Source organism: Mustela lutreola, chromosome 7 (assembly GCF_030435805.1).
Source record: "Mustela lutreola isolate mMusLut2 chromosome 7, mMusLut2.pri, whole genome shotgun sequence".
Lineage (NCBI taxonomy): Eukaryota > Metazoa > Chordata > Mammalia > Carnivora > Mustelidae > Mustela > Mustela lutreola.
In genome coordinates this window covers 51,789,698-51,807,729 of record NC_081296.1, presented here as the reverse complement: position 1 = coordinate 51,807,729, position 18,032 = coordinate 51,789,698, and the positions used below count along the sequence as shown (strand labels likewise).

The window sequence follows — 18,032 nt, the reverse complement described above, 5'->3', positions numbered from 1 at the left end:
CTACTGCCCCCTCTTCCTCTGCCTGCTGCTCCTCCTGCTTGTGATCTATCTCTCTGTCAAATAAATAAATGACATCTTAAAAAAAAAATCTCTCCTGTCCACAGCCACAGATGCCCAATACCATTTTCACAGTTTCAAAGGATTTTCTTTCCTGATTCTCTAGAGCCTACAGGCTGATTGTCAAACTCCGGCATTCAGGACCCATCTCAGTCTGGCTTCTGGCCCTTTCTTTACTGTGCATTCAAGTCAAGACATTTGCTGACCACTGTGCAGGCGCTGAGATACTCAAAGAGAGAGAGAAGTTTTCCCCTCTGAAATTGAGGTAACTTGGGGTCTCAGTGTGACCTCACCCTAGGTCTCATCTCCTGATATATCTCCCGGCATGTTCTGGGACCCCAACGAATCCCTTTCTCGGTCTTTGGTTCTTTTCTTGTCCTCCCTCCTCCACATCCTCCATTGCCTCCTTGTCCTATGACCACTTGTGTTTACATCTCAGGAGTCTTGTCTGGGCCCAGTGGTTCCTGAGGCGACGTTTTTGCTCACCCAACACAGCCTGATACGCCGGTGACCTCTGATGAGGCCTCCCTCTTCTCAGGGGCCAGGTGGGTGGAGTGAGGCTCTGGCGCCCTCTTGTGGTCAAAAGTGTCCATAAGCCTCGCCTAGATATCTTTTGGTATCTCAGGAGGAACTCTGCCTGGGGCTACTTCCGGGTCCATTTGTTCTAGGTTGCCTCTGTTCTGGCTAATGCCCTCAAAGTTAGAGTCGGTGGGCAATCACAAATATTTAGGGAACATTGTTAACATTGGGCCACCTGGCTGGCTCAGTACACAGACCTAGGGACTCTTGATCATGTTGGGAATAGAGTTTACTTAAATAAATAAGGGGCCCCTGGGTGGCTCAGTCATTAAGCATCTGCCTCTCCTACTCCCCCTGCTTGTGTTCCCTCTCTCACTGTCTCTCTCTAATAAATAAATAAAATCTTTAAAAGTTTTAAATTAAAAAAATACATTTAGCTGGGGGCACCTGGGTGGCTCAGTGGTTAAGCCGCTGCCTTCGGCTCAGGTCATGATCTCAGGGTCCTGGGATTGAGTCCCGCATCGGGCTCTCTGCTCGGCAGGGAGCCTGCTTCCTCCTCTCTCTCTCTGCCTGCCTCTCTACCTACTTGTGATTTCTCTCTGTCAAATAAATAAATAAAATCTTTAAAAAAAAATACATTTAGGGAGCACCTACTGGATTTGTACATAGTTTGTATTGTAGGTAGCCAGTTGCTGTGCTGGAATTGGGGATATGAAAGTAAATATTAGGTCCTGAGAAATTTAATCCAGTCCCTTGCTTGCGTTCACAGACGGAGAAGCATTGACTCTAAGAGGCAAAGAGATGTGCCCCAATTCACTCAGTTATGTAAAATGACATAACACAGGTGTGCTGACTCACTGTTTCACAAAAGATTAAGTCAGTTACCTGTAAGCCCTTCTGGTTGATGGATTAAACTCCTAGATGTCCATAGTAATGTGTCAGGAATGGCACCAAGCTTTCACTGATATTTTCAGAGTTTACGTGTTTAATTTCTCATGTCTGGGAATGGCTCAGATTTGGACAGCTTCTTTTCAGAGCACTATTCCCAAATGTCTCTGTATCAGCACTGCCAGGTGTTGATATCATCTGTGTAAGCCTAACTGGTCTCTGCCCATGCTGGAAGTTTCTTTAGGGCAGAGGTCATGCCATCATCACTCACCAGTATAGTCTAGGGCACCCCTGGTGCCTAACACATGTCTGCTAAGTGGCTACTTCACTTCTGAGATGATATTGCAGGCAATATCTGCATGTCTCTTTGGACATGTGTCCTCAAGAGAATGCTACTTCAACAGACCGTTTCCGCTCTGTAAAAGCAGTTGGAACTGTGGGACGGTGCAATGGGCTGCCTTCATAGGCAATGATTTTCTTGTCCCCAAAGGTCTTCAGACATAAGCTAGATGCTGCTTAGTGGGGATATTCTGGTAGCAAGTCACAAACTGGATGACTGGTTGGCCCCATCCTGGTATTTTTTGATCCTGCTCTCCATCATGAAATATCCACCTTAGTCAGGAGTTGCAGACTCCCAGCCTGCAGGGTAAGGGGGTGGCACCGAGGGAGGTGGCCTGAGTGTCTTGGGGGCAGGAAAGCTCAGGCCTGCTGAAAGGGACAGTGCTTCTGGGCCCCAGCCAGTGGCAGCTCAGCAGGATTGTGGCCTCGCATGGCTTGATGTTTTGATCTTTCAAGAGAAATCGGACATTCAGATTTTAATGGGCAAATTGGATTCATGACTTCGGTTGTTGGCAACTAACCCCCAAATTAAAAACTGTTGCATGTACTAAACCATGCCCGTGTGTTGTTGGTTTGCAACTCAAAGATTTTTTCTAGTTTTCACTTTGTGCACTAAGCCCAGGGACAAAAATTCTCCCCAAGTGCTCAGTTGCACTCAACCCATGTGTATGGCCCCTCCTCTGCCTCCTTTGTTCATTTCCTTTTCTACAGAAGCAATTTTGGCCATCCTCTCATCATCACCTACGTCAATCCCAGATCTCCCCGGTGAGAACTCTGCTTCCTGGTGATGGGAAGCTGTATCGGCAATGCCTCGAGAGGCCACTAGGGGGCAGGGTCGGGTGCAGAGAACATTTGATTTTGACGAGCGGAATCGTGAGGTTTGTAATTATCCTTTGCCATTGTTGCCGATTTCAGCCCTGACTCCAGGTTTTTGGAGTTCAGGAAGGCATCTGGGTCGGTCCCTGAGGGTTCAGTGTGGCTCGCCATTTCCCTGCATCACTTCTGGAGTGCAAATTTCTACCTGGACTCCCTGTCCCTGACCCACCGCCCGCCTTGCAGGTCCTGTAACCACCCAGCATTCCCTGATGTCAGGTGGATCCGCCTAAACCCATTTCCCACAGAACTTTCGAGAGCCTTCAATGGCTCATCATTACACACAGCTTTTCAGAAGGGTAGTGGCAAGCCGCTGGTCCCTGTTAAGTGAAAGGGAGTGGGATGGAAGGAGCTTTGACTTAAGACATCTTAAAGCGTGATCCTGGGGGCAAGCTTTGCTGTTATGACTGCAGAAAGGAGGAGGTGGAAGCACATGGAGAAAGATGACCAATTCAGCCGTCAGGTAGACCTCATAACTTCTAACTGTCCTTGCTAGATGGTGGGGGAAGAGAAAAAATGTAAAATATGGTTTCCATCCTTAAAGAAACTATAGCTTGTTAGGAAAACAAGAAACACGTGTATAAAAATGTAACTAACTCCACAGCTTCCAGACAGCTAGTACAGGCAATGATGCCAGCAGGAACTTGGAGAGGGCCCTGGATCTAAATGGAAGGCTTCGCCAAAGCCGTAGTGGTCTCCATACTTGAGTATGTGTATCCCAGAGGTACACAGAGGCTTCTGTAAGGGTCAGTGGCAGGGTTGTGTTGAAGGGAATCAATTTCCAGACCGCCATCGTCGAGGAAGACTAGTCTGCACTTCTGAATACCTTGCCTCACTTCTCTTCATTTCCACAATTTCTTGCCTGGCATTTTAGGAAAGAAAAGTGTATTATCCATCAGTGCTGCTCACCCATAGTCCCTGTTCTCCTCCAGGTACTTTCCCACCTTTTAGAAGTTAGATTTTGGGGCACCTGGGTGGCGTGGTCAGTTGGGCCTCTGACTCTTGGTTTCAGCTCAGGTTATGATCTCAGGGTCCTAGGATCGAGCGGGGTTTCTGTTTGAGTTTGCTCTCCCTTTCCCTCTGCCCCTCCTGCTCTATGCCCTCTCTCTCTCTCTCTTTCTCTCTCTCTAAAAATAAAGAAGTAAATCTTCTAAAAAAAAAAAAAAGTCAGGTGTGGTCATGTGACTTGCTTTGGCCAATATGGGTCTTCTGGGTGAACGCATTTTGGAGCCCGTGTGATTCTCCCTCTTACCTTCTCTCTGCCCTGGTGACTGACTGATGACATTTCAGACGGTGGCATCGGGATCCCTGAGTGACGGTGGCATGGACCAGAACTCCCAGCTGACCTGCAACGGACGCATATCGTGAGTTGGGGGGAAGAATCTTTGTGGGTTAAAAGCAATTGAGATTTTGAGGTTGCTTGTTACTATCACCTAATTTAACCTATGCTGTTATATATAGGACTCCTGTCTTCCCCATCCGAACTCTTATTTTGGTGTGTTGCCTTGGTGTGTAAAAGTCTCTGGGGCTCCACGGAAACAATTTAAAATAGTGATTTCCATATTGAGAAAGCGAATGACTCAGGATGTCTGGGCAATAAGTCATTTCGCAAATCAAAGATTTCCCAATATTTTGCTTTCAACCATTGAGGGAGGTGAAGCAAATTCAGTTGTTACTGGTTGGATGATTAGGTGGTATTGAGTAACTCTGCTTGAACTTCTTCCATCCCAGGTACTTATTTATGTGAATGAGATTTCTCAGTATTATCATTTACAAAAATAGGATGTAGGGATAAAATTGATGTTGATCGCTGTCACATTCCAGCATGTATATAAGTATTTCAATATGAGTTGTATTTCTTATAAAATTTTACTCCCTGGGGCACCTGGCTGGCTCAGTTGGTAAAGCATGCAACTCTTGATCTCCTGGGCTTGGTTGTGAGTCCGAGCCCCACGCTGGGGGTAGAGCTTACTTAAAAAATATTTTTTACTCCTTATATTTAATAATGCTCTATCAATGTTTGAATATATTTATGTCATTTTGATAAACAGCGAATGAATTATAACTATAATGATAAGTCAGTCCAGAAGAAAAATTTAAGGGGCTCCTGGGTGGCTCAGTGGGTTAAGCCTCTGCCTTTGGCTCAGGTCATGGTCCTGGGGTCCTGGGATCGAGCCCCACATCGGACTCTCTGCTCAGCAGGGAGCCTGCTTCCTCCTCTCTCTCTCTGCCTGCCTCTCTGCCTACTTGTGATCTCTGTCTGTCAAATAAATAAATAAATAATCTTTAAAACAAAACCAAAAAAAAAAAAAAAAAAAGAAAAATTTAAACTCTGCAGCCTTATGGCCACAAAAAAATAGAATATAATTTTAATTATGTATATATAAATATACATATGTATTATATATATATTTATGGTAGAGAAGTATTGTTTGATCAATAAAAGATTTTCAAGCATAAACTATATACTCCATTAGGATAGCATTATGTAGGAGAAGTAGAAAGAAAATGCATTCAAGGAGAAAACGCAGTGATGTAAATTTTCCTCTATTAAAGAAGAGCTTACTTATGTATTTTGCAAATGGTTGATGATGAGTATCAAATCACTGTGATTCCAGTTTAATTTTTATATTTTTATTTTTTTAAAGATTTTATTTACTTATTTGACAGACAGAGAATCACAAGTAGGCAGAGAGGCAGGCAGAGAGAGAGAGAGGAGGAAGCAGGCTCCCTGCAGAGCAGAGAGCCTGATGTGGGGCTCGATTCCAGGACCCTGGGATCATGACCTGAGCAGAAGGCAGAGGCTTTAGCCCACTAAGCCACCCAGGCGCCCCTCCAGTTTAATTTTTAAATGTCAGTATGGGGACACCTGGGTGGCTCAATTAAGTGTCTGCCTTCGGCTCAGGACATGATCCTGGAGTCCCAGGATCGAGCCCCACATTGGGCTCCTTGCTCAGTGGGAAGCCTGCTTCTCCCTCTCTCAGTCTCCCCACTTGTGTTCCCTCTCTTGCTGTGTCTTTCTCTGTCAAATAAATAAAATCTTTAAAAAAAAATAAATATAAATGTCAGTATGTCTATTATGCCAGAAATCATATCCTTTGCAACTGCGGTTGACCCTTAAACAACACGGGTTTGAATTGTGGGGGGTCCACTTATACATGGATTTTTTTTTAAGATTTTATTTTAATTTAACCTTTTTTTAAAAAAGATTTTATTTATTTATTTGACAGACAGAGGTCACAAGCATGGCAGAGAGGCAGGCAGAGAGAGAAGGGGAAGCAGGCTCCCCGCCAAGCAGAGAGCCTGATACGGGGCTCTAACCCATTGAGCCACCCAAGCGCCCCAATCTTATTTTTATTTTATTTTATTTTTTAAAAATTTTTTTTAAGATTTTATTTATTTTATTTGACAGATAGAGATCACAAGTAGGCAGAGAGGCAGGCAGAGAGAGAGGGAGGAGGAAGCAGGCTCCCTGCTGAACAGAGAACCCGATGTGGGGCTCGATCCCAAGACCCTGGGATCATGACCTGAGCCGAAGGCAGAGGCTTTAACCCACTGAGCCACCCAGGCACCCCCCTAATCTTATTTTAAAAAAATACTTATTTAAGAGAGAGTATGAGCAGAGGGAAGGGGAGAGGGAGAAGCAGACCCAGAACCCCGAGATCATGACCTGAGCTGAAGGTAGATGCTTAACTGACTGAGCCACCCAGGTTCCCCAAGATCTTTTTTTTTTTAAAGATCTTTTTTTATTTATTTGACAGACAGAGATCACAAGTAGGCAGAGAGAGAGAGAGAGAGAGGAGGAAGCAGGCTCCCCGCGGAGCAGAGAGCCCGATGTGGGGATCGATCCCAGGACCCTGGGATCACGACCTGAGCCGAAGGCAGAGGCTTTAACCCACTGAGCCACCCAGGCACCCCGGTTCCCCAAGATCTTAAAGTGGTCTCTGCACCCAACATGGGGCTCAAACTCACAACCCTAAGATCAAGAGTTGGATGCTGAGCCAGCCAGGCATTCCTGGATTTTTTTTTTTTATATAAATACAATACAGTACTGTAAATGTATTTTCTCTTCCTAATGGTTTTTTAGTAACATGTTCTTTTCTCTCGCTTACTTTACTGTAAGAATATAGTATATAATACGTATAATATATGAAATATGTGTTACTAGACTATGTTAATTGGTTCAGTGCCCAATCAACAGTAGGCTATTAGTAGTTAAGTTTGGGGAAGCAAGAAGTTCTACATAGGTTTTTGACTGCAGGACTTGACACCCCTAACCCCCACATTGTTCAAGGGTCAACTGTATTTAAACCTAGTTGAAAAAAAATTTTGTTTAATTTCAAGAGAATGCATAGTTCATGGAGAGAAGTATGAAACACAAGTTGGGGTGAGGCTAAGAGTTACCAGACTAAGGCATCTCTGCCTCTTAATTTTAATTATGTAAGTTACATGTGATTGTAATCTCCTTGTAAAATAGTCAATCTTTAGGGATAGGCTTGGGACCATCACCTCCATTTCTGGTCCCCTCCCCGCCTCCCCAGCGATGTCTTTGGCTTTCAGTTTGGTGTTCCTTCCTTCCACTGGTTTCCATGCATTCACATGCACAGGTTGCTTCATGAGAGGACACGCAAGGGGAGGAATTTTAACTTTATCACATGATGAAGCAGTCAGGGGCTGGGGGATAGGCTGTGATCGCTTCAGTATATGACTTTTTTACGGCTGATGACTGGAGTTTGCTCACCGGGAAAAGGAGAATTGTGATTTGGGAGTGAGGGAAGGAGTGGGGTTAGTTTTGGCACAAAGCCAGTGACAGTATTGTCAGAGGATGGCATTAAGTATCATGTCACTGGGAAGTGGAGGGAATGATATGGAAGAGGTGGTGGGAGGACACCAGGTCTCACCTTTATTTGCCCTCATGGATTCTTTTTTTTTTTTTTAATATTTTATTTATTGATTTGACAGAGATCACAAGTAGGCAGAGAGGCAGGTGGGGGGGGGGAATGCAGGCTCCCCGCTGAGCAGAGAGCCCGATGCGGGACTCGATCCCAGGACACTGAGATCATGACCTGAGCCGAAGGCAGAGGCTTAAACCACTGAGCCACCCAGGCGCCCACCCTCATGGTTTCTTTTACGTCCTCACTTTTCATAGAGACAAGGGCCCGGAAAACAATGGAATGATCACACAAGTGTGATGAGCTTCAATGTTCAGGGCAATGGGGGACGGTAGGGACTATGGCAAAATGGACAACAGCCCAAGCTCTTTCGACAGGAACTGTCCTTACTCAACCCACTCAGTGCTGTCTGGAGGAAATATGGCATCAGTGCTAGCCATATCTTCTTCAAGAGACTGTAGAAATTGGGACTTTTTTGTGTGAAATCTCTCAGTATTGGTTCAAAAATTTCTAAAGTGCTATGCTGGCCAAACAAGGCATGTGTTTGCAGGATGCATTTGACCTGTGCCTGCTAGTTTGTGATCTTTGTTTTAAGGCTTCTTGCCTAAAGGCAGAGTATTGGACCATCATGTAATCTCTTATCTCTTGGCATGCTGCCCGGCTCTAAGTTCTGCGGTTCTGAGGGATCTAGGCTTCTTAGAGAGATGCTGTGGGAATGGTTGACTTAACTGCTAATGTCTGGTTCCCACCTGCTGTCCAACAGCTAGCTGGTAATAGAGCTCTGCCAGGAGGTTGGGAGCTCTGCAGAAGATTCCAGAAGCATCCTCATAAATCCAGGGAAGTGAGCCAAGATAGATTCACTAGAAGTTAAGACTCCTCCAGGGGGTTGGTCCTAAAGCCTCCAGTGTCCTCCTCTCAGGCGTTGGGGCGGGTTTTGTGCCTCCCACAGGGCAAAGCCCAGTGGGAATATAGACTGGTGACTGTTTCTCAAAGGGTTTTGTCCTGTGACTAAATCCAAGCAAGGCAGTCAGACATAAATGAAAAAGACCGTTCCTGTGTGTGTGCGCGCGCACACTGTGAGGAAACACACTCTCTCTCTCTCTCTCTGTCCCCAGCACTCCCAAGACCTTTTCCCACACAGTCCCACGGCTGCCGGAAGGGCAGCTGGTCGTGGGAACAGACTTGAGGTCCCCTCCCCCCATGGAAGCTCCACCCTGCTCCATTTACTCCCAGCCCTGCGATCCTGGTTCCCTCCACCCGGCTTACTACTTCCACGGAAGGAAATAGCTGAACAATGCAGCAGATCAGAGACAGGGCACTGGGCCAAGGGCCCTGGGCTCCAAGCTCTGGCTGCTCTACTCCCACTGCACTCCCCTCCCTCTCCCTAAGTGTCACCTAAGGTTGCCTTCCTCAGATCTTCCTCTCGACCTTCTCACCATCCCTAGGAAACTTCAGATGGCTAACAGGACCTTTCGCCCCTTTCCTGGACTTGCTCCTTCCCCATTGTGGGGTAGCCAGTGATGTCCCTACTTCCTCTGAAGTATGATTCCTAGTATGAGGGTCAGAAGCTCGGCTTTGATGGAGATTTTGGCCAGTGGGATTGGGCGGGAAGGAAGGGTTATTTTTCCTGAAGTTGAACTCCAGAGGTGAAAGCAAGTCCTGAGAATGGAGAGAGTGCTGGAACAAGTGCCCCTGGAGCTCTCAGTCTGTCTTCCAGAAAGAGCCATCTCAATGGTGCAGGAGGGGGATGCATGTGCTCACAGGCCTGGCGGGGCTGGGGGGGTGCATTCTGAGAGTATCAGAAAGGAATCGCTAGTCATTTCCAGTTTCTTGCGGCTGGGAAGGTGGTGGGAACCACTACTTTTGTTTTTCCTGTTGGTCTAAAATCCTATTCTGTTTGGATCTGGAACCCCATGCCCCAGGCAGTTCTGCCTCTTGCTCATTCTTGGTTCTGGTGCTTTCTAATGGCCTTGCCTTCCGCCAGGCATTTCCTGCCCTGGGAGCCAAGGGACAGGGTTCCTCACAAATTTTTGCCACCTCTAATAGCCAAGCTAGTCTTCCCTCTCTTCCTCAGATCAGGATTTAGGGAGTAGGGAGTGGGTTGGAAGCTGGAGTCTATGAAGGGAGCTCACTGGATAAGTGACAAGAGGCCCATCCTCAGACGCTTTGTCCTGCCACACCCCAGGTGGTGCCAGGACATGGGTGAGAGAAGTCTTCAATCCTAGTCTCTTTCCCTTGACATTTGTTCCCCCCTTCAGTGATTCTGTCCCTGTGTAGCTTGGCTGTATGCGAGGGGGCTGCTTGGAAGCCTAAAGTCTTGACAGCTGGAAAGAGTGCTCACAAGTCCACTCCCAAACTCAGAATATAGCTGAGAAGCTCAGGCACAGAGCTCAAGTGCCTTGCCCAAGATCAACAACCAGTAAAAGGGGGAGAACTGGGACTCTCAGGTTTTCTGACTCTTAGGCAATGTCTTTCTGTAACTTTCTAGTTTCCAAAGGCTGTGTTGGCATAACCCTGTGTGGGGGGTGCCATGCGGGGCGGGGGGGACAGAAGAAAAAGTGTCATCCACTTGGTGTCCTAATCTTCTTGCTTGAGCCTTTTAAAACCCTTATTTTTGTCTTCTTTTTTAATACCTCAGGCTCTATTTTCACCTTGAAAAAGTGGTATTTGAATTGTCTTTTGTTCTTAGCAAAAGAGCTGATGCTAATTCTTCTCAACTCCTGCACTCAGAGGCTGAGCAACCCACTTCTGCACTAATTATGCCAGCTGCGTTTGCTTCCAGTTGTTTCGTAAATGTTGAGTCCCGTCTCTCCAACTTAGCTGCAAGCTTTCCCTCTTCACAAAATACTCACCGAATTTTATCACAGTAGCAAAATAACCATCAAGTGCCTACTACAGCCCGAGCTCTTTGCTTCTCACCCTGAAAGAGCGTCCGGTCTAAATAAAAGGGCACAAGACACTGTGAGGAAACAGCGGACTAATGATGGCAGGTGTGACGGTTGCTGTGAAGGGAATGCTCAGGGCTCGCTGAGGAGGTGACATTTCAGGTCAGATCTCCAGGAGGGGAAACCAGCCTTGTGAAGATCTGGTGAAAACGTGGTCTGGGCCAAAGGCAGAGTGGGAATAAGTGCTCTGAGCTCGTCATGTTTGAGACTGAAAAGGAGACAGAGTTGCTCTGGGAAGGAGAAGGGTGTGGGAAGCAGCTGGAGGGGATTGAAGGCTGAGGTCCATAGAGTCTTGTATGGAGGAGAGGTGAGGAATTTAGATGTTATTACAAGTGAGTTAGGAAGCCACTGGAGGGTTTAAAGTACAGGAACAACATGATCTGTATTCTGATTTTATCTATCTATTAATCTATCTTTTGGGGAATAAATAGCTAGTTTATTTTTCTCTCAGCAGGAGTAAGCGCATTTCTGGCACACAATAGGTACTTGTGTTTGGGCTCAACATGATTTCTTTTTTATTACTATTATTGTGTTCTAATAGCCAACAGATGGTACATCCTAAGTTTTTGTTGTAGCATTCAGGGATTCATTAGTTGCGTATAACACCCAGTGCTCATTATCACACGTGCTCTCCTTGATACCCATCACCCCATTACCCCTTCCCCTTCCCCCTTCCTTCTGCAACCCTCCGTTTGTTTCCCAGAGTCCAAAGTCTCTCATGGTTTGTTCCTTCTCTGATTTCTTCTCATTCCGTTTTCCCTCCCTTCCCCTGTGGTCCTCTGCGCTATTCCTTATGCTCCACATATGAGTGAAACCATATGATAACTTTCTCCGCTAGACTTATTTCACTCAGCATAATCTCCTCCAGTCCCATCCATGTCAATGCAAATGGTAGGTACGTAGTCATCCTTTCTGATGGCTGAGTAATACTCCATTGTATATATGGACCATGTCTTCTTTATCCATTCGTCCATTGAAGGGCATCTCCACTCCTTCCACAGTTTGGCTATTGTGGAGCTTGCTGCTGTGAACATTGGGGTGCACGTGGCCCTTCTTTTCACTACGTCTGTATCTTTGGAGTAAATACCTCGTAGTATAATTGCTGAGTCATAGTGTAGCTCTATTTTTAACGTCATGAGGAATCTCCATACTGTTTTCCAGAGTGGTTGGTACCAGCTTGCATTTCCACCAGCAGTGTAAGAGGGTTCATGATTTCTGTTTGTTTGTTCAGTTTTCTGGGTTTACTGTGATGTAACTGACATACAGCACTGTACTAGCTTAGTATATGTGCTGCTGAAGCGAGCACAGCACTGTACTAGCTTAATGTGTACAGTGTAAAAAGGGGCTTCCGTACATTGTGAAATGGTTGTCACAGTAAATTGAGTTCACATCTATAATCTCATAGAGATATTTTAAAAATCATGTACAAAACCCCCCCAAAACAATTACAACTATATATGTATATATGATATATATATCTTATATATATATAAATCTTATATTTATATATATTTGTTTATATATATGTTTATATACATGTTTGTTTATATATGTTATATATATATGTTTGTTTATATATATATATATATATATATATATATTTGTTTATATATATATTTGTTGTAGGAGGGAGAGGACATCCCAAGAGTTCTCGTCACAAAGAGAGAAAAAAAATTTATTAAATATAAATTTTTTTTCTCTCTTTGTGACGAGAACTCTTGGGATGTCCTCTCCCTCCTACAACTTCCCATACATCCCACAGCAGTGCTGACTAGAGCCATCATTTGTACGTCACACATGTTGTATGTCACACCCCTAGTACTTCTTTATCTTGTAACTGGAAGTTGGTGCTTTTAAGCACCCTCATCCAATTCCCCCCCCACCTACCTATATTTGTAAAATACTTAATATATTAATCATCCTGGCTGGATTGAAGGGAATTGATTGGAAGAGGGCAAGAAAGAAGACAGGAGGTCATTTGAAGCCTGCAGTGATCCGAGCAAATGATGGTGGTGGACTGGATGAGGGCAGAAGAGAAGAAGAGGCAGGACTTGTTATGATGGGCTGGATAACAAGAGAGGGGGGATGAAGGAAAGAGAAATTGTAATGACACCTTGGTAGCTGCCTGAGCAACTTAGATAGTGGTGGGGCCATTTGTGAAGATGGGTAACATGGAAAACCCTGGGGAAGCACCAGGTTGGAGGGGGCAGGTGTAATCAAGGGTTTGGGCACGTGAGGTTAGAGGCATTTAGTGGATATGTCAGATTGTCATGATTGCCATGTATCGTGTCAAATGGTCAATATATTGCTGTCCCCAAGCACTACGTGTTACATCGGGTGGACAAATCTTAAATTTATTATTTCCCTCCTCACTTCTCCATCACCCCCTTTTTGGTGAAGAAATAGATTTTTTTAAAGATTTTATTTATTTATTTGAGAGAGCGAGAGAGAGGGAGAGCACAGAGGGAGAGGGAGAAGCAGACTCCCCACTAAGAAGGGAATCCAATATGGGGCTCCATCCCAGGACTCCAGGATCACAACCTGGGCTGCAGACAGATGTTTAACCAAGTGAGCCACCCCAGTGCCCCAGAGAGATTCTTGTCCTTTAGAAATGCCCTAGGGCGCCTGGGTGGCTCAGTGGGTTAAGCCGCTGCCTTCAGCTTGGGTCATGATCTCGGGGTCCTGGGATCAAGTCCCGTGTTGGGCTCTCTGCTCGGCGGGGAGCCTGCTTCCCTCTCTCTCTCTCTGCCTGCCTCTCTGCCTGCTTGTGATCTCTCTCTGTCAAATAAATAAATAAAATCTTTAAAGAAAAAAAAAATGCCCTACATTCAGGCTGCCTGGGTATGTCAAGTCTCCAACTCATGATTTCCCCTCAGGTCATGATCCCACAGGGTAACACAGGGTCAAGCCCTGTGTTGGCTCTGCGCTCAGTGGGGAGTCTGCTTGAAATTGTCTTTCTTCTAATCCCTCTGCCCCTCCCCCCACTACTTACACACGCTGCCTGTCTCTCTATAAAATAAACAATTTTTTTAAAAGAAATTTTCCTATTGCTTCTTAGCCTTTTGGCTAAGATCAAGTGAAAAAAAAAAAAAATCCCTACATTCAGGATTTTGCTGATTGCACTCCTGTGGTGACATTTAACCAGTTCCTCTGTCTCCTTTCATTTTCTACAAACTAGAGAGAGAAAAATGCTTGCTCTGATTCAGGTTCAAGTTTTTTCAAGAATACTTCATTGGTAGTGCTGCACCCTTCCATCAGGAGGCCCCTAACCTTCAGGTGTCTTTCCTTTGTAACAATACAGATATTGGTGACCTTGATCTCAGTGAGGGTTTACAAAGTGGTGATGTTCTATTTTTTCTTCTTTTCCTATTACCTAATTGGTTATCTTGAGGCATGCTTGTAATGAAAATCAGACTGAATGCTTATTTCTTACTCTGAGTAGTTTTCAGAATAATTATCTCGCATCAGCGATTTTGTTAACCTGAATGCAATTCATACAAGAAAGGCAAGTTAAATGCTTGACTTGAGTCTCTTATTTACCAATTTTCAGAAAAATGAGTTGGTTCCTTTGAATTCTCCAAAGGTGATCAGTGAAGGTTATTTTTTTCTTTTATTTCTCTTTTCTCTCTCTCACTCTCTTTCTTTTGCCCTTTCTTTCTTTTTGTTTTCTTTATTATTTGAGAGAGAGAGCATGAGCAGGGTGAGGGGCAGAGGCAGAGGGAGAAGCAGACTCCCCGCTTAGCAGGAAGCCCTATGCGGGGCCCCATCTCAGGACCCCATCCCAGGCAGGACCCTGAGATCACAGCCTGACCCAAAGGCAAACAAACGCTTAACCAGTTGAGCCACCCAGGTGCCCCTCTTATTTATTTTTATTTTTTAAATATCTGTTCTTTTTTCCCTTTCTTTTGAAACATCAGTAAGTACTCGTGAATTTTATCATTATAAATTAGATTTTATCAGATTTTTTCTGGAGAGCAGATTTTTATTCAGAGAGAATTGGGCCTGAATTTCTATTTCTGGAACATCTTCTAGACACTGGGCTAGGTGCCTTTACATACATTATTTTATTTGATCCCCATGGTAGACTTGGAGGGCAGGCTCTATGGTCCCCTGTTTTTCGCAGAGCATAGACAGACCCTTTGTAGCTACGTGACTAGTCTAAAGTCATCCAGCCAGGCAGAGGCCAAGGTCAGATTCGTCTGAACCACATGGCACCATGTAGCTCTTTTGAATGAGATGCTACAGACACTGGTTCCCTAAATGGGGTCCACTGATTACTTATCTAGTCTCCTTCGTACCTCTTGTCATATATCCTCATACTTACCTGTTTTTGTTCTCTTGAGGTTGTCACTGTCATACTTGTAAAAGCAGTCCCTAGGGACTAGAATACTTCTCTGCCCTATAACCTAACTCATAGTTGTCCTTTTTTTTAAATTTTTTCCAGTTTCTTTTTTTAAAGTAAGCTCTGTGTCCAACATGGGCCTTGAACACACAACCCTGAGATCAAAAGTCCCATGCTGGGACGCCTGGGTGGCTCAGTTGGTTAAGCAGCTGCCTTTGGCTCAGGTCATGATCCCAGCGTCCTGGGATCGAGTCCCACATCAGGTTCCTTGCTCAGCGGGGAGCCTGCTTCTCCCTCTGCCTCTGCTGCCACTCTGCCTGCCTGTGCACTCGCTCTCTCTCTCTCTCTCTCTCTGGCATATAAATAAATAAAATCTTAAAAAAAAAAAAAGTCCCATGCTATATACTGAGCCAGCCAGGTGCCCCACTCATAGCTTTTTCTGTTGTTTTTGTTTAATACATTTAAATTATACTTACATATATAATTTTACCTCAATGCCAACTTACCACATTATGTATATTCTTCTCAGATTGAACATTTTATTGAGATAATTGTAGAATCATAGGCAGTTGTAAGAAATAATAGAGAGATCCCTTATACACTTTGTCCAGTTTCTTTATCTTTTTTAAGATTTTATTTATTTGACAGAGAGAGTGAGCACAAACAGGGTAAGTGGCAGGCAGAGGCAGATAAAGAAGCAGACTCCCTGCTGAGTCAAGAGTCCAGCATGGGTCTTGATCCCAGGACCTTGGGATCATAACCTGAGCCAAAGGCAGATGCTTAACCAACTGAGCCACTCAGGCGCCCCCCTACACTTTGTCCACTTTCTTTCCAGTGGAAACATTTTGCAAAACTAACCATAGTAGAACATCACAACCAGCATGTGAACAGTGGTCTCTCTATCTTATTCAGGTTATGCCAGTTTTTCTTGTTCTTATCTGTGTGTGTGCCTGTGTGTGTTTGGTTTTATACAGTATTAGCACGTGTGTAGGTTCGGGGGGTCCACCCCTAGCGTCACCACCAGCATCCCTCTGTGTTGCCCTTTTATAACCGTGGCCCACTCCCCCACCCCGTCCCAAACCACTGCCAGCCACTCATTTCTCCTCTGTTTCTAAAGTATTATTATTTTCAAATGTTATATAAGTGGAATCCTACAGCATAGAACCTTTTTCAGTCAGCATACTTCCCAAGACATTCATCCAAGTTGTTGCATTTATTAGTCAACAGGTCAGCCCTTTTTAGGGCTAATAGTAGTCCGTGGTGGCTGGGGACGTGCCACACTGTCTTTAATCATTCACCTGCTGAAGGACATCTGGGCTCATTCTAGTTTTTCATAATAATGAATAAAGCTGCAGTGAGCATACATGTATAAGTTTTTATGTGAAGATGTTTTCATTTCTCTGGAACCAGTGCCCAAGAGTGCAATTCCTGGGTCGTCTGATAGTTGCGCAGTTAGCTTTTTTCTTTTTAAGGTTTTATGTATTTGAGAGAGAGAGAAAGAGTGTGCAGGAGCAGGGGGAGGGGCAGAGGGAAAAGTAGAGAGAGAATCCCTAGCAGGCTCTGCAATGAGCATGGAGCCTGACGCGGGGCTTGATCTCACAATGCTGACATCATGGCCTGAGTCGAAATCAAGAGTTAGAGGCTCAACTGACTGAGCCACCCAGGTGTCCCAGCCTGGTTAGTTTTCTAAGAAAGTACCAAATTGTTTATCACAATGGCTGTGATATTAGTTTTCAAGGATTGGAGAGGATGTTTATGTGCTGATGGGGAAGATTAGATAGTGGGAGGCAGGTTCTCAAAAAGTGGAGAGAGGGTGGGCCCCATGGCTCCTGTGGTGGGCTTGTAAGGAAGGGGACATTTTTCAGAGTACAAGGCAGGGAGAGATCCTGGAGGTTGCAGAGGGAGATAGGTTTGCAGGTTGTCATTAGGAATGAGAGGAAGCTCCCCTTTGTTTCTATTTCCTCAGCAACAAGAGAGGCTAGGGCAATACATTGCTGTCCATCAAATCACCATGTCATATGCCAAAACGAATACAGTGTTAGATGTCAATTATATCTTAATACAACTGGGAGAAAAAAAAAAACACTTCAGAACCTATGTCATCAGCTAAGATGAGAGGGAAGAGGATTTTTTTCTTTTTTAAATATTTTATTTAATTATTTATTTGTCAGAGAGCGAGAGAGAGAGAGAGACAGAGAGAGAAGCAGGCTCCCCACCGAGGAGCCCAATGTGGGACTTGATCCCAGGACCCTAGGATCATGACCTGAGCTGAAGGCAGTGGCTTAACCAACCGAGCCACCCAGGTGTCCCAAGGGGAGAGGTTTTATGGAGTGTTGTAAAGCAAACTTACTGGAGAAGTGTCGTAGGCATTTCTAGGCAGTGTTGAGAATCTGTTTGAGGTTAAGATCATGAACATGAAATGAAGGTAATCTGCAAAGGCACTGGTAAGGCGGATGGTAAATTTATTCAGAGTAGGGTTTTTTTCAGGCCAGCACATGTGGAGGAGAGAAGGCAAGACAGTGGTTATAGTAATGGATGATGGAAATGAAGGTAAGAAAGAAGGAACATGAAAAGTGTGTCTAATGAGTAGTGAGATATTAGGTCAAAGAATTGTCCAGGGAGACTTAAGTAAGGAAAAGGTTGTGACTGGAGTGTCTCCATATTTTTTTTTAAGATTTATTTATTTGACAGAGAGATATCACAAGTAGGCAGAGAGGCAGGCAGAGAGAGAGGAGGAAGCAGATTCCCTGCCAAGCAGAGAGCCCGATGTGGGACTCAATCCCAGGACCCTGAGATCGTGACCTGAGCCAAAGGCAGAGGTTAAACCCACTGAGCCACCCAGGCACCCGGGAGAGTCTCCATATTGGAAGTGGAATGACTTTTAGTGAAGACAAAGTTGAGGGTGTGACCACAGGAGTGGACAGCTGCTGTGGAGCATGAAAGATATTGCTGGGGATGAGGTGGTCAGGGAAGTGATGGAGAGGCCATCACATTGATGTGGAGTTCACCAAATATAATAAAGTATAGGGTGGACAGAGAGGTCCAAGAGCTAAATGATGGGCTGTGAGCGACCAGGAAGTTCACTGATACTATCAACCAAGATGGTATGGTCCAGATGGTGAAGCTTCAAAGGAACAGGGGTTTTGTAGGAGGAGTGGGGGAAGCACTGGTTTAGGA

At 44.9% G+C, this 18,032-nt stretch overlaps 1 protein-coding gene across 1 annotated transcript in view; it reads left to right on the top strand.

The window, feature by feature from the left end:
* Positions 1–18,032, top strand: part of OAZ2 (ornithine decarboxylase antizyme 2) — a 71,496-nt gene that overhangs the window by 33,551 nt on the left and 19,913 nt on the right. Inside the window, 1 exon segment of the mRNA XM_059180778.1 lies at positions 3,967–4,040. Coding sequence (XP_059036761.1) covers positions 3,967–4,040 — 74 coding nt within the window.